Genomic DNA, 16,722 nt, shown 5'->3' on the forward strand with positions numbered 1-16,722 from the left:
ACCGTAGTACATTTAAACCGAGTAATACTAGAACGGATGTACCATTTGCTTTGATTCGCTCTGATGTTTGGGGCCCAGCCCCGGTTAATGGGGGAAATTTTTTTCGGTATTTTGTGCTATTTATTGATGATCATACAAGGATGACATGGATTTATTTCCTAACTCAAAAATCTGAAGTTTTTGAAAAAATTCCACATTTTTATAAAATGGTACAAACTCAATTTAACAAAAACATACAAGTTTTAAGATCTGACAATAGGGGCGAATTTGTTAATACTTCAATGAAACTTTTTTGTGAAAAGAACGGGATTATTCACCAAACATCTTGTGCCTATACTCCTGAACAAAACGGAGTAGCCGAACGAAAAAATCCATTACTTTTAGAAATGACAAGAGCTTTATTAATCGAATCTAAAGTTCCGAAGAGTTTTTGGCCCGAAGCTCTTGCTTCCGCTACCTATCTTATCAACCGTTTACCTACAAAAGTTTTGGGCACAAAAACTCCTAGAGATACTTTAGCTCAGTTTCATACTCTCCCGACTTCATTAAATATTGAGCCTCGAATATTTGGGTGCTCGGTATTTGTCCACATTCCTAAAAGTGAGCGCACAAAACTTGATCCATGTGCGAAAAAGTGTGTCATGGTTGGTTATGGGATACACCAAAAAGGATATCGGTGTTATAGTCCAAAAAGACGTCATGTTTTCACTACAATGAACTGTGATTTTATCGAAACCGAATATATCTATAATACCCAACTCACGAGTGAGGGGGAGAAAGAAGATAATGACACTCTGAGTTGGATACAATGGATACCAAAACCTAACAACTTTCAAACACCAACATCAAATCCCGAATCACCACCAAATCCTGACCTCGAATCACCAAATCCGTCCGATCCCGAATTACCAAACCCTGAATCACCAAACATACCTGATCCCGACTCATCAAACCCTGATCCAGAAATATCCAACATTGAACCAAATGAAAACCCTACAAGTAATGAACATGGAGAACAAAACAGTTCCACTTCTGCTGCATCGACAGAAAAATATGTGTTACCACAGAGAATTAACAGAGGTGTTCTACCAAAAAGATACTCTCCGGAGAAGGAAAATCAACGGTCAAGGTATCCTATTGCTAATATAGCACAAGGAAACCTATCAAGTGAAGCACAGAAATTCAACTATGCCTTATATTCTGAAGAGATTCCAAGCAATGTTGAACAAGCTATGAAATCTGAAAAATGGAAGAAGGCTATGGAAGAAGAGATAGGAGCACTTAAGAAAAATAACACATGGGAAAGATGTATTATTCCTGAGGGAAAAACGCCCGTAGGATGCCGATGGGTATTCACAATAAAACGTAAACCATATGGCACCGTCGAAAGATACAAAGCTCATCTTGTTGCAAAGGGATACACTCAAACCTATGGGATAGATTACTCCGAAACATTCTCTCCTGTTGCAAAAATTGATACTATCCGGGTTCTATTCTCTATTGCCGCAAATGAAGACTGGCCACTTCACCAATTTGATGTGAAAAATGCATTTCTCCATGGCGAGTTAAAGGAGGAAGTGTACATGGAAGCCCCACCAGGATTTACAGGAAACTTCAATAATGGGGAAGTGTGTCGACTTAAAAAATCATTATATGGGTTAAAACAATCCCCACGGGCTTGGTTTGGGAGATTTACATTATTTATGAAAAAATATAACTTCAAACAGAGTAATTCCAATCACACTCTATTTTTTAAACAAAAAGGAGATTTAATTACATGCTTAATCATCTATGTTGATGATATGATAATAACTGGAAATGATAAAGAGGAAATTTCTAACTTAAAATTAAACTTATTTAAAGAATTTGAAATGAAAGACTTAGGCAATCTTAAATACTTCTTGGGGATTGAAGTACTAAGATCCCAACAGGGAATATTTATCTGTCAAAAGAAGTATATTCTTGATCTTCTTGCAGAAACAGAGATGATTGATTTTAAACCAGCAGAGACTCTAATAATTCCAAATCAAAAGCTATTTATGGAAGATGATGCTGAGCTAGTAGATAAAGGACAATACCAAAGGATAGTGGGAAAGCTCATTTATCTTGCTCACACTCGACCTGACATAGCACATGCGGTAGGAGTTGTAAGTCAGTTTATGCATCAACCTCAGGTTCATCATTTAGAGGCTGCAATGAGGATTATTCGATATCTGAAAAGGACACCTGGCCATGGAGTTGTATTTAAAAGAAATGGGCATCTGCAAACACAAATATATACAGATGCGAGCTGGGCTGGAGAAAAAGGAGACAGAAGGTCAACTTCAGGTTTCTTTTCAATTGTTGGAGGAAACTTAGTGGCATGGAAAAGCAAGAAACAAAAGGTTGTTTCTCTATCTAGTGCTGAATCGGAGTTTAGAGGGATAGCAAAGGGAGTAGTCGAAGCACTATGGATTAGAAAACTTCTAACGGAAATTGGGTTTCCCCCAAAAGAAGCCATTCAAATACTAAGCGACAACGAAGCCGCAATTTCCATCTCAGAAAATTCAGTCCAACATGACAGGACAAAACACGTTGAAGTCGACAGACATTTTATCAGAGAAAAATTAGATGCTGAGATTATATCACTTCCTTCAATCAGATCAGAAGATCAGCTAGCCGACATTCTCACCAAATCTGTCAACGGAAGATTCTTTAGCGATGTACTTAGCAAGTTGAATATTGGAAACCCCATTATTCAACTTGAGGGGGAGTGTTAGAATAATGAAACAAAAAGTCAAGATGGTCAAATTACCTTTTTAGGTAATTTGACGTCTTAGGATCAGAAGGCTGCAACTTCATCATCTCCTAATTGAGAGGGTCACAAGAACTCATATGCAGCTGGATCCAACGGGCACAAGTCACAGCAAACTGCAATATTTCCTTTTTAGTAAAAGTGGTTCCAAAATGTATCATGGAACCTAACTTAGACTAGAAATAGCTGTTACCTTATCTAGTGTATATAAACACTTGTAACTTGTCAAAAAACCAATTCAATTTGTATCAAACAATAATTATTCAATACAAAGATCAGTTTTCTCTTTTTTATCATTTGAAATCAACCAAGACTACCACCACTAGCTCAATTCACTCAGCACCCGATCCAGACTAGTTATCTAATTCGGCTTAATTCCTGTATGCAAGCATGAATCTGTATAGACTTAGTTTTTTTTATTGAGTTACTTGTTACGTATATTATTAACATGTAATGGTAAGATCCTATCATTGATAATTAGCCACACATTACTAAATTTCATTTGCAATGAAGCTCGCCTATTAATGTTTATGTTGCATAAATATTACTATAAGATAAAAATAAAGGTAAGAATGAAACAGGGGATAAATTTTGTTATTTACTTGATAGATATTGTCAATTTTCAATACAAAATTCAAATAATATCACATCTACTCATATTTAATTTAGATTATCAGATGTAACGTCTTAATCGGGTTTAAAACTCATTAGTTGTATATCTTATGTGGTTAGGGAAAAAAAGTTAGCATCAATCGCGACAATATCACAATAAGACCATAAAAGTATGACTGAATTACTCGTCATTTTTTAAAACTTGAAAGTGAAAAATATTATAAGTTATTTAAATGTGACATCTTTCGTCTTATCACTTTGTTAAGCAAGTTATTAAAGGAGTTAGTAATACTTCAGTGTTACTCTTTATATATTACTTATCGGTCCCTAATCAATTCAAGGTCGGTCACCACTGCTAATAACGGAAGTGTATTATTAAGCTTTTGATAAATTAGCTGAAAATTTATGATGTCAAATGACATGATATTTTAAGTAGCTTATTTTTCAATAAACTTTATTTATCAAACAACATTATTTAGTATATTAAGTTTATGAATATATAAATTGAAACTATCGTAAACCCTTATAAGTTTGTGAGTGAAATACACATTTATGAAAATTCGCACGACTTAAAAGACGTGATATCCACTTTCTTTTTCTTCGATGATTTTTTATTTATAATATTGTCAACTATTTCTCTTAGATCATTTTTAACAATAATGGCCGTGTGTTGTTGGGTGGGGGTGGGGCGCTTGATGGGCGTGCTAGTAAACTGGTAAATAATGAGGTGGAGTGTTGAGTGGCGTGTTAGGTGATGTGTTAAAATCTGATTGGAAGTTGGGTGAAAAAGAGGATAAAAAATAATTAGAAAAGGAAAATGGACCAATGAAAAACAAGAAAAATAGTTGCACGCTGCATTTCTTCTCCGTGCTTGGAGCACACACGCCGGCCAATACACACACCAACACGCCTTATGGTGTGCTAGTGACGTGTTGGGCTAACACACACCAATTGATAGTCTTATATAGTACTCCACATAAAAGTAGTTATGCACTAAATTTTAGAGTTGAGACCAATGAGATGTAACCAAGAAGCTTGTGACAATTTGATAAGAGTGTTCCATCAAACTTCCCCAATAATATTAATTAAAATTAAAATAATTGAGAAATTTTATATATTAATCTTTATATTATATAAATTTAAATGGTAATCTTTTTTGAACTTTAATTACTATTACTATCACTATATATAAAAAAAATGATTGATGTAATAAAATCATATTAACAACCACCCCTTAAATTTGAGTCAAACTTAAAAGACGATTTGTGTTTTTCTTTTCTCGTAATTTTATTATGTATCTAACTAATGTTTGGTCTGTTGTTGAGTAAATAAATGTTTGCTTCTATTATGAAACAAAATCGTTACATGTCCCCATTCCAAAATTTGTAGGGTCTTAAATCTTGAATGTTAAAATAATTAGATCTATTACTATCTTACCATCTTTTCTTGTAAAATTTTATTTTATGAAACATGTTCATGATGTGCATATCATTTGCGTTCCTTCACAAATTCTAATTTCAACAAGTTTGATATAATACCATTGGTTTCATATAAGCATTAGCATCAGTGTATCCAAAACAATAAAAGACACTTTTAATAAATTCACTATAAATTTTATCACAATTTTTTTTGTACATTAACAAATTGTATTATTCAAAAGTACCATTGTACATTTATAATAAATCTATCAAATAAATCTTTTATTAAAACATTCATTTTAAAATGCAATCATAAACACTCTTATCACTCTCTTAAGCACTCTCGAATCAACGCATTTTGATGTGATTGCGTGAACAGTATTCATTCCCCTATAAGCCGGAGCTTATTATGTAGGAGTTCTTTGCAAAAATGGATGCGGCTTCGAGCCTGATTCATGTCAATAATTTATACCTTTTGTAACAGTATGCAGTGTCGTAAATCTCTTTATTTCTCCCCCGAGATCTCGTTTTTGGAAAGCCGCCGAGACGAAATATCCATCTCCCGAGATTTCTCGGTCAACAGGGTCAAACTTGGTCAATGTCACGATTTCTCAAATTTTCTCACATATTTTTTGAATTTTCTCATAAAATCTCGTAGTTTTTCGAATTTTCTCGCTCATTTCTTCAATTTACTTGTAAAATCTCGTAAAAGTGTATATAGATAGTTGTACATATATTTATATTATAAAAACTAAAAAGTCAACGTAAGTCAACGCCCGAGTTCTCTCCGAGATTTTTTCGAGATGCCGAGATCTCTCCAAAAATGTCCAAACGATATCTACCAAGATCCGAGATCTTCAACCTTGACAGTAGAATTAGTCTTGATCCAAAACGTAAAATGTATTCAATAGAGTGACTTTTACATACATACGACTTTTCACCAGTAGCTTCGGTTGTTAAACCTCAAAGTTAGGACTTAGGAGTAGGTTTAGTTGATTTCTATATCAAACACATTATAATGTCATTACCATTTTGCCAAACGAAACAAGTTTGAAACTCACTTTTGTAACCCAATAGTACTATTTGTTTATTTTTTTTCAAGTTACAACTTACACAAACAAGGTAATTAGTCATACAAAAATAAAAATAAAAATCAACTTTAATTACAAACAAATAATTCCATTTAAAAAAAAACTCAATGCAAGTGAAGCCCAAACTCAGCAAGTATCTTCTCCAAATTATCAAGTATCGCTAAACTATTACTCATATAATCACTCGATTTTTGAATCTTCAATTTCACTTCATCCACAGCCGTCGATCTCATTTCTTCTAATCCATCCACACACGTCTGTTGATCCGTCATCGCAGCGCTAATCCACGTGTTCAAATCCGCCACTTTTTCTTTCGTCAACAACGCCTCATTCTTCACACCACCACTCATCGTTTCAATTGATTGACTGAGTTGACTCACCGCGTCATCGAACAAACTCACACAGTCTCGTAGCGCAGAACCGCTTCGTAAATCGGTTGTTTGTGAAATTAGGGTTTTAGGTAACGACGAGATGTTTACGAGCTCTGTTATGGCGAGTTGTAACGTTAGGTTAAATATCATTTCCGGATCGATGAAGTTACCGGAATCGATTGTTGAAACGTCGGTGAAACATGAATCTGGATGTTGAGTTACTGCGCAAACGGCTTTGATTGATTGAGATGATTTTGAGGATTGTGAATTTGATTCTGAAGGTTTTGTGTGCCGAGTGTGGATTACTCCGGTTGTAAGTATTGCACCGATGATTACGGCAAAGAGTAGTAGAGTGACGATGACGGCGACGGTTGTACGGCGTTTTGGTGTCGGTGATTCACGAGGAACGGCGGTGAAGACTTCGTCGGTAGGATCGATTTTGCCGTAGCCTTTGACGAAATTTACAGATTCTTCCATTGACAGATTTTTTGTTTGGCTTTTATCTTTCTGGAGGGTTGCGTTGAGGAATTTATATAAAGTAATTTAGGTTAGGTGAGTCTTTTTATGTTATTTTACTCTCTTATATTTTATTTACAAAACTACTTCATCACACAAAAGGAAAACGAGAACAATATTTAATGGGAATTGTTTTCGGCGGAAAAGAAATAAAGTGTATTTTTTTTTTTTTTTTTTTTTTTTTTTTTTTGTATTGTAGTTGATGGGAATGTAGGGGTGTTCATCGGGTTTGGTTTTTGATTTTTCAGTTTATTCGGTTCGATTTTTTTGGTTATGAAACTTATAAAATCTAAACCAAAAACCAAACCGAAACCAAATTTAAATATAAAAACCATAACCAAAACCGAACCGAAAATCAAATTTGATTTCGGTTTGGTTTCAGTTAAAATCGAAAATCACTATAAATAAAAATCCTAACTACCATTAACTTACATATAAATTAAAAATAACGGTTGTAGAATTAATTTAAGTATGCAGGGTATATAACATGTATATTGTTTAATAAAAATGTAATAATTCATCAAAAATAATATAATTATATAAATATTATAATTATAAATATGTTTTAACATGTTATTAATTTGAATTCGGTTTTTAATTAGGTTTTCGGTTAACCAAATTTAGAATTTTCAAATCCAAAAACCAAACTAAAAACCGAATTACGAATTCGGTTTCGGTTTCGATCGATCCGAAAACCGTTTAAAGAATTCGGATTGTTTTTTTTTTATTTGGATTCGATTCGATATTCGGTTTGAAACCAAATGGTGCACACCCAGGAAATGGTAACTATAGTTGTATAGTTGTAAGACATCTTTTACGGAGCTAGATAGCACCTTGGTGTTGAATCTATTTCCTTTATACTTTAAACGTTGTTTTATTAGTAGAAATAAAACCGTGGATTCCGTCAAGTTATTATAACTTGTATTTGTATAAATCCTTTTATCAAATGAAAGGTAATACGGAGTAAAAAATTAAGAGTTTTAAAGAATTTTGAAAAATAAGCTCAATATCACATGGCGTTTACAAGGGGAAAAAAGAGATATATGCCGATGTTTTATGTGTAAATGAAAACCAATAATACTCAAAACTACAATATTTATGTTCACTTAGGTGTTGTTTGTTTTTGAGTCTCCAAAGTTTATTATATCTTAGGTTATGCGCGTACAAACATTTCAGACTGTTTGTTTTTTCTGAAGGCGTGACATAAAATAATGTCTTATAATTTCTGGAGACTTTAAAATATGTTTCTAAGTGTTTCGATAATGTTAAATTATTTTGCATACATAAAAATAAACAGTGTTCAATATTCAGCGTACATAGACCTTCAGATCACATACTCTCCAGAGACACATTCTTACATCTTAATAACAAACACTTTAATATCAATCATTTGCACTATGAAAACGAGAAAATGTACAATATACTCTCAAGTATATATCATTGAACATTGTATTATTATAATATAGTGAACCAAATATATCTCAGATTTATATAAATAAATAAAAAAAGTTGTGCATAAAGGGAAGAAAAGGTTGTAAAATGGAATATATATTTAAATTTTACTAACAACGGCCCTAAGAAGTAAGAACGGCATAATAGAAAGACTGCATAAATGATAACTGTCGCATAAAAGGTCAATCATAACCGCCAAGTACAACTACATTATGCACGTCAACGACAACTATTTTATGCACGTTAATAACCCCTAAAGTATGTCGTTAGCAAATTCCATATTTATCAATCTTAATGTGAAGTATTTTAGGTACTAAGCAAAAACCAAGTGCAGAGTAGGGATGACAATGATCACCCGATCCGGTGAATATCCACCCGCTCCACCCGCTTCGTGATGAATATGGATGAACTTAAATGGATATAAATACGGATATGGATATGGATGAAAAATTTCATTCATGGATATATCCATTTACAATCGAAATACATATACAAATACATAAATAAAGTTATATGCTTACATATTACTATTGCAAATTCATTTATTGTTAAATTTACATTTTTATTTCAACTTTATAATAAAAAAAACTATTTTTTTTTGTAAGCAAGGAAACCCTCCTATGAACGAGCACATTGGCTCCCTCATAGAAGGTAAAACCTCGGGTAATCAAGTCCCCGAGCGCGAGACCTGGTACCGGGTGAATTGCGCATTATGCGCATCCTCTAGTCACACTCCCTTTTTGAACAATTTGGCATAGGCAGGAATTAAACCCGGGTGGTATGCTTCATTGGACAACTCGGTGGCCACTCAGGCAAGCCTGAATGGTTTAAAAAAAACTATGATATATTATAATAAAATACACATGTCTAACAAAATAAACATATAAATTACATATTTAATTTTTCACAATCTATTTTAATAGTAAATTCAACAAATTGTGTTCTATCTTCGATGGAAGTTGCACTTTCTTGTAAAAAGATTTTAATTATGTCATGCTATATTTATTTTTGCTATACTACGTTTCTGTATTCATCGCATATAATGAAATAATATACGGAGTAACATTATTAGAATATCCAATGGACATCCATTAACCCACTTAATCCATTGGATATGGATATGGATGGATGACCTAAAATGAAATTGATATGGATGAACAAAAACTAAATGGATATGGATGTGAATACGGCATCACCCGATCCATATCCGATTCATTGCCATCCCTAGTGCAGAGCAGTTTTCTGATTTAGTGGAAAAGCTTTGCCCAATGAGGAGACTCAGTTCAATTTCTAGGTTTATCACTATACTTATATTCATCTTCCAGAAATAATTAATTTGAAATTTTGATACAATCATTTAAATCGCTGAGCTGAAGAACGGAATTACTATTTTGTAAGGTTACCGATCACTGAAATAATTTGCCAGGCTCTTGAACTGGAGCATATTCCAGTAAGGCAGTAACCTACTACAAGCCTGAAAGTATGTTCTTTTTTTTTTTAAAGGCAAGTTGTTGGCATCGAATACTCTCATTTGCCACGCACGCACGCGCTTTCGGGCAGGAAACCCGAACCGCATTACATGGATCCGAACCTTATACCATCCCCGGTCGGACCTGGGTCCTGAATACGGGTCGGTAAAACCTTCCTCGGGGCAATTCGGCTTTCTGTGAATAAATTCCATGAATATTTTTAAGGGAAGAGACTCGAACTTGAGACCTCCCAGCCCCATCCCAATGCACAAGTGCAAAGGGGTGAACCACTGGACCACAAGGGTGGGTCCTGAAAGTATGTTCTTTTTAGAATCTATCTTTTCATGCTTGATGTTCATGTTTTTAAAATTTATTGATAAGCATGTTTTGATACACCCTTGCACTCACAATGTTGACCAACATATTAATCTGTATGTGTCCAACAGAAATGGTAGCATTATTGAAAGGTATGTCCCAGAGTCGACTCGATTACATACCAACGTCGTGTAACTTAACAGCAGACCAAAGCATCAGTTCTGTTGTGTACAACTACATGCTATATACAGACCAAGTTCCTGATCACATGCAAACCGCATGATCCACACACTAACCTCAATACACGTAATCGTCTTCAGTGAAGAAACTGTTACCTCTATACCTGACTTCACCATCGATAGCAGACTGCAAAACACAGAGAGATTTTTAGACACCATTACTTGTATTAATTAATTATATCAAAATAGAAACTTTATAAATATGTTTGTGAGAGAGAAAAATACTGGCTACGTACAGGTAAAACTGTTTAGTGAAAAGCATCTGGTACATATTCTTGAGTATACGGGACATAATCATGAACATATTTATCAGCAGAATGTAGAACATCATCATCTTTTGCGGGGGTAAGAATGTCTTCCTTTTTTGGGACATAGAAGACGTTAACAGTTTGGTTTCCATGGTAAAAAGGTCGAACATAGTGCTGATATACATATGCAGCGCCACTAAATTGTGGTATAACTAACCAACACGTTAGAATAAACTTTGCGTATGACCAGAATGGGATCCTGCCAAGTATAACTGACTAATTAATAAGATGTCCGTAACAAACAAATAAACACGCGGAAACATTTTATATATTAGGTGAAGTTATAAGAAAAGAGATATTACCATTCAACAAGTTGGTAACAGGTGAGCTCAAATAGAGTGATCATTGAATATAAGACCCAGTATGTGAGCCATTGTTGATCGTCAGCAGTATTTCTTGTCTCGATTGCTCTGATGGAGGCGTATCTGACGGAAAAGGTAAAAAGAAAACAAACGTCGATATAGCACAATCATGGAAGATAACATTTTTGAGGAATTTTGTTTTATCCTCATGTATTCACCAGAACAGAAGGAAATTACTTTCGGTGTTTGATTGTGTACCTAGTGTTCTTCAAAATGAAAACTTTACGTCCAATATGTTTTCACTTATTTTCCTATTTCGAGTAACATAAAAAGTTTAAAATCAAAGATAACACAGGGTTTTAGTTAAATTTTTCTGTTAACTGTGAACTAACCCATACCAAAAGTGGTCAACAAATTTATGGGTCATTTTCTCTTAGGTTACTAGCATTATTAAAAAAGGTATCCGATACAACAATAGATTGATACTATAATTGCAATGCATGAGAAACTAGGTCATCATCAAAACCAATTAAAATTATAAATCAGTTTACACAGGTTTCTAGTCAGAGGCGGAGACAAGGGATGCATGTAAAAATAAGCGAATTATAGTGTGTTTAAAAATTGTATATTCGTAGCCAATATCCTCAAATAATAAACACAAGCATCCCTTAACTATAACTAATATGTTTAATTCTTTAAAAATTTTATGATGATATTTAATTTTTATAAATTGCATATCTATCTGCGAATCCTGGCTTCGACCCTGTTTCTAGTAATTTCTGAAGAGCAAAATTCATACACACCCTGACTACTAAACATGAACCCATACTTCAACCCAATATATATGTCCATATAAAGTTCCACTCTAAGCTAATACTGTAGTTGATTGAGGGAATAGGCCGTGAGTTTATATTCAGATATTAAAATTATTGTCTTTCAGTTTCATATATGGGACCAGTTTAGCAAGATGTACTTTCACACTTCTACCAAAAACAGCTCTAACAAGATACACCAAATTTTACTACATACTTACTTTCTACTTCAATCATACGATGTCTATGAATAATAAAAAAAAAAAAAAAAAAAAAATCCAATTATTTCCAAAATATGTTACTACCACCGGATTAATCAAAGGAAAAAGGATGTTAAAATAGAAGAGTTACATGAAAATAACATTACTATTACTACAAAACAATGATTGAAGGGGCAAGAAAAGAGAAGTAAACTTACAGAGGATAAGCCAAACTAACAAGAGGCCTGCAAAATAAAAAACATACGATTAACACTTGTTGTATGTATAACTAATACAGATACAATTCTATTTCATTTTTCATAATTCCAAACTTTATTAATAATAACAGGTTGTACACTTGCACTAGTATGCATCATCATCATCATCATCATCATCATCATCATCATAATAATAATAATAATAATAATAATAATAATAATAATAATAATAATAATAATAATAATAATAATAATAATAATAATAATAATAATAATAATAATAATAATAATAATAATAATAATAATATGTATAATAATAATAATATGAATAAATAAAGAAAGAAATAATTACCCAGCAAGAACATCAATGTTTTGAGCAATGAGTAGTAACAAATCTCCAGCTGCAGCTCCAGATTTCCCCATTTTTTTACAATAATTATTGTTTCCTACTTAAAACCTCCTACAAAGTTTATATTGAGAGAGAGAGAAAAAAAAAAAAAAAAAGTCGGCAGAATAGAGAAGCGGGGGACAGGTGTCAAAATTCTACCAATCCCTTGTGCATACTCATCATCCTAACACGCAGTATTCGCATACAAATTTTGTTAACTGGCATTTAACGTTGGTAACAAAAATATCTGGAATCTCTATTTTATGAAGGGTTTTTAGGAAAAGTAACACCCCAAAATCAACCAGAATATAAAATTACAATAAATCATACAGAGAGTAAAACAAGCGTTAGACAAATTGAAGACTTCCACTGTAAACTAGTACTATAGTATTTTAGTCTTTCAAAACCGATTATTAACTTGATTACTTACAATAACATCAACCACTAAGAAAACATAATATTAACACTAACAGTTAACCGTTTCTTCAGGAACACTATAAGCAAACATATTACAATATGAGAGACTACTGATACGAACTATCACATCAAATTATACCAATCACAGTTGTCGTGTCACACTCGTTCCCCGCATCGTTCTTCTCAAGACGTTTTTTCAAGTAGTTGTAAAGGCCAGGAATCGGATGGAGTGGGGTACCGAGGGTTTGGTTTACTCACATTCGACATGGGTTTATTCCCTTGAATCACACTAGAATCTGTTTGAACGTTGTGACTTGCAGGAATAATGAATACATGATTTAAAATTGGATCACCCTGTAATTGTACGCTCTCCTGATGAAAATAGTGTGGTAATTGTGGTTCTTGAGATTCCATTGCAGGTGCATTCAGATCCAGGTTTTTTTGTACAGTTGTTTCTTTTATTATGCTCTTTAGTTCACAGATTCGGTTCTGTAAAATAAGAGTCTCATCTACGAGTTCATTCTTTTCATCTGTCACCTGCACATGAAAGAGTTTAATCACTAAGATGTTAAATTCAGTTACACATAGTCGTATTAGTTTAATGAATTCATTTTTAGTTGGTTAAAAGGCTTACATATTGTGATTCGGATAATAAACCTACATTCTCCTTTTTAAGGGACTTGATCTCATCAAGCATGCCCTTTACAACCCTAGTAGTTTCACCTAATATTGAAGCTTTGCCACTGTTTTGTTCTGTGAGTTCTGCAAGGTAACAAATGCTACATTGATTATTTTAAATATGTTTAACAGTTGCATTATCTATTACCTCTCATGGCAATTGTTCATTACAGAGTAGTTCTTGTAAATATAAGTCAAAAACTTTCATTTAAGAAATGTTTGTAGGGTCAATAATTGCAATTTTTTGAGGGATGAAGGTAGCAAAGTGTTGTACTTTGAAAGGTCTTTCTTCAGTTGATATTCATTCAGAATAAAAACAAACATAAATAACATATACAATAAAAACTAAAAATAATTACCTAGTGCACCAGCTAATTCAAGAAATAGTTCATTCAAATGCTCACGCTTTAGTTTCTCCCTTTCAGCCTTGTGAATCCGTTTAGGAACTTTACCCGGATTCTTCTTGCTAGTCTGCAAGCTGCATCAAGAGCACTCACTCAGTAAAAAAATTTAGTACCATGTCTGATTATGAATCCAGATAGAGTTCTATAACTAAAATAACCTGATGCATATATGAGATGGTAAAAGTTTGCAGTGAATGACTGGTAAAATTGTGGTAACAATCATATATCCTTGAAACGTGTGATAATTTAAGGCTCTTAAAAGTAAGGATTAGTAAAAATGATTGCTTTGGTACAAAAATGTTTTGGAAACTAGTAGATGAAAGCATACAATATTTTGATGGTAAAAAAACTAATATGGCACATATGAGCTGAGCAGAAATTAGAAAAATATGCATAATAATGCATAACCAGATAACTAAACATGTTATACTAAAAATTGGTTATACTATGCCTGGCAAACGAGTGGTTTGGGTCAAAACGGGTCACGGGTCAAATGGGTCTCAATTTTCTAACGGATCGAACGGGTCTCATTTTGTTGTTTTGTTATATTAAAATCGGTTATACTCTTACAGTCTTACACGCTATAACTTTCTCTTTAATACTTTTCAAGTTCATTTCGACAAAACACAAATCCTGGAAACTATATTTGTGATTGATTATCACTTTGGTCATTATGTAAATCTAAAACAAGCTAGCAAGAACAAGAAGCTAAGCAATTTAAAAAGATCCAGGTATGATTATAGAAATTCCACCATGTGTAGGGTTAAGCCCTGTTCCTATGCTATCTAATCGACAAACTTGTGATATCAAAAAAATAAAAAGTGAATCATAAATTAACTTACCATGTTGGTGACTTGTCTGCTCCCATAATTCTGGCTAAATGTCCAAAATCTACGTTCAGATCGGTATTAGCTATCTAGTTACAACAGTATTCCAGTCTGACACAAACAAAATAACAAAAATCAAAATTAGGAACTCTACGTTTAAAGCAACACGAACATGACATCCTATAATTTGAAAACAATGCATCACCGCAAGAAACGAATCAGAATCTGTAATACACCCGTGCACCCATATCGAGTGCATTAACTTAATGTAACACAGTAAACAAAATCAATGAGAACAACCTAATGTTGTCACTTTAACATTCGCAATATACACACCGGGATAAAAACGAATACACTATCAAGAAAAAGAAACTCCAAAATTCAAATTTCCCAGGAAAATGAACAATAGCCTCAGTTATCTATAAATAAAAAATAAACAAATTCATAGTAATTATTTTCTGTTTTCAGTAGCCGTTCGAATCCAAGATACATATTTACATACACTAAAATTGTAAAACTTATATATACTCCATATTACAAGTTGTAAAAAACTGAAAACATAACTTACATGTACAAGCTCAATCGAACAGTAAAAAACCTCAATTATTCAAAAAAAAAAAAGGGCCGAAAAATCCTAATTAATCTTACAATAAGTAGATGAAAATTCATAACTAATTTCAATCCTAGATATCATATAATATAACAAATAATCGAAACCCTAACTTACACATCCAAATCTAAACGCAACGCGCAATTAACCTTAGATTGATCAAAACCTAATTAGAAACTTACAGAAACAGATAATGAATCATAGCTTCTCAACAACAAATTAAGCACATAGACACAAAAGGCTGATATATAACCGTTAGTCCACCGATCTACAAGTTAGGACATAAATTTTAATAAGATAACACAAAAGACGTACACATACATGTATACATACACGCTTTTGGATGATAATTGAGAGATATACACAGTGACGCGCTGTCGTGGTGAAAGGGAAGCGTGTGGCGGGCAAAAGAACGGTTTTTATAGGGGAAAAAGTGGAGCGTGGTAGGCACCCGCCAGTAAGATGCATGCATCACCAAAATTGCCACGTAGGATTTTACCGAGTAGATACACACGATAGTTTCATTTCTATTTCTATTTCTATTTCTATTTCACACATTTCGTGTGTGCTCCTGCCCTTTTATTTTATTTTTTTCAAACAAAAAAAAAAAAAAAACAAAACGAAACGAAGATAAAAATATAATGGAATTGCTAACGAATTATTTTTAAGACTGTCATTAACGTCCATTAAATGATTGTACATGATAGTTACGCATTGGCTTTATAGTGACGATTATTTAATTATATAACTATTTTATGCACGTTAACACTGCTACTAGCAAATTCCAGATATAATGTGTAAATCTTTAAGTTACAAATTTTTAAAAATTTTATATCAACTAAATCAGAATTTGTATGAAAAAATATGATGAAAACGGCAATAGTTCATTAAAATTTGAAATATCAACTAAAATTTCACCTTTTTATTCATTTTATCGGATATAAAAAATTAACTGAAATATGAAAAGTTTATGAAATCAATTTTAGGGATTTCGGCCTCCAACGAACAAGTCTAAGCTTTATCTCTACCAACCCGAAACACTTTAGAATATGTGAAAGTGAATGGGTCTTGAAAATTTTAGTTTAACTAGAGTTAGATTAGATGAGTTAAATTTTAAAAAGTTTGACCTAAAGAATATGGTAACTTTATATAATTTATTAAGTGTTTATAAACTTAATTTTTTTCTAATGTTACTCATTTTGGCACAATATAATGTTCACTATAAAATAAAATTGTACTCGTATACAATAGAATTAATGTTTACTATAAAATAAAATTGTA

The 16,722-nt window shown here is 32.9% G+C and overlaps 3 protein-coding genes across 5 annotated transcripts; all 3 read right to left on the minus strand.

Moving 5' to 3' along the window:
- Positions 1–6,019: 6,019 nt before the first annotated feature.
- LOC139848600 (pectinesterase 1-like) lies at positions 6,020–6,763 on the minus strand. The gene has a single exon (XM_071838325.1). It carries the CDS (start codon positions 6,761–6,763, stop codon positions 6,020–6,022), a length of 744 nt encoding a protein of 247 aa, XP_071694426.1.
- Positions 6,764–10,519: 3,756 nt separating this feature from the next.
- LOC139850666 (HVA22-like protein a) lies at positions 10,520–12,763 on the minus strand. The gene is made up of 4 exons (XM_071840218.1): positions 12,470–12,763; positions 12,118–12,144; positions 10,888–11,010; positions 10,520–10,784 (listed from the first exon to the last, which is right to left on the minus strand). Exons 1-4 carry the CDS (start codon positions 12,538–12,540, stop codon positions 10,526–10,528), a joined length of 480 nt encoding a protein of 159 aa, XP_071696319.1. The 5' UTR covers positions 12,541–12,763; the 3' UTR covers positions 10,520–10,525.
- Positions 12,764–12,877: 114 nt separating this feature from the next.
- LOC139850665 (transcription factor bHLH47-like) lies at positions 12,878–15,867 on the minus strand. 3 transcript variants are annotated; one of them, XM_071840214.1, is made up of 5 exons: positions 15,763–15,867; positions 14,847–14,942; positions 13,960–14,078; positions 13,557–13,684; positions 12,878–13,459 (listed from the first exon to the last, which is right to left on the minus strand). In XM_071840214.1, exons 2-5 carry the CDS (start codon positions 14,870–14,872, stop codon positions 13,106–13,108), a joined length of 627 nt encoding a protein of 208 aa, XP_071696315.1. In that variant the 5' UTR covers positions 14,873–14,942; positions 15,763–15,867; the 3' UTR covers positions 12,878–13,105. The 3 variants fall into 3 exon arrangements, with proteins under 3 accessions (XP_071696315.1, XP_071696317.1, XP_071696318.1); XM_071840216.1 differs by having other exon boundaries at positions 15,775–15,804; XM_071840217.1 differs by lacking the exon at positions 15,763–15,867 and adding an exon at positions 15,559–15,600.
- Between the last annotated feature and the right edge of the window lie 855 nt (positions 15,868–16,722).

This window comes from Rutidosis leptorrhynchoides, chromosome 5, assembly GCF_046630445.1.
Source record: "Rutidosis leptorrhynchoides isolate AG116_Rl617_1_P2 chromosome 5, CSIRO_AGI_Rlap_v1, whole genome shotgun sequence".
NCBI classification, from domain to species: Eukaryota; Viridiplantae; Streptophyta; class Magnoliopsida; order Asterales; family Asteraceae; genus Rutidosis; species Rutidosis leptorrhynchoides.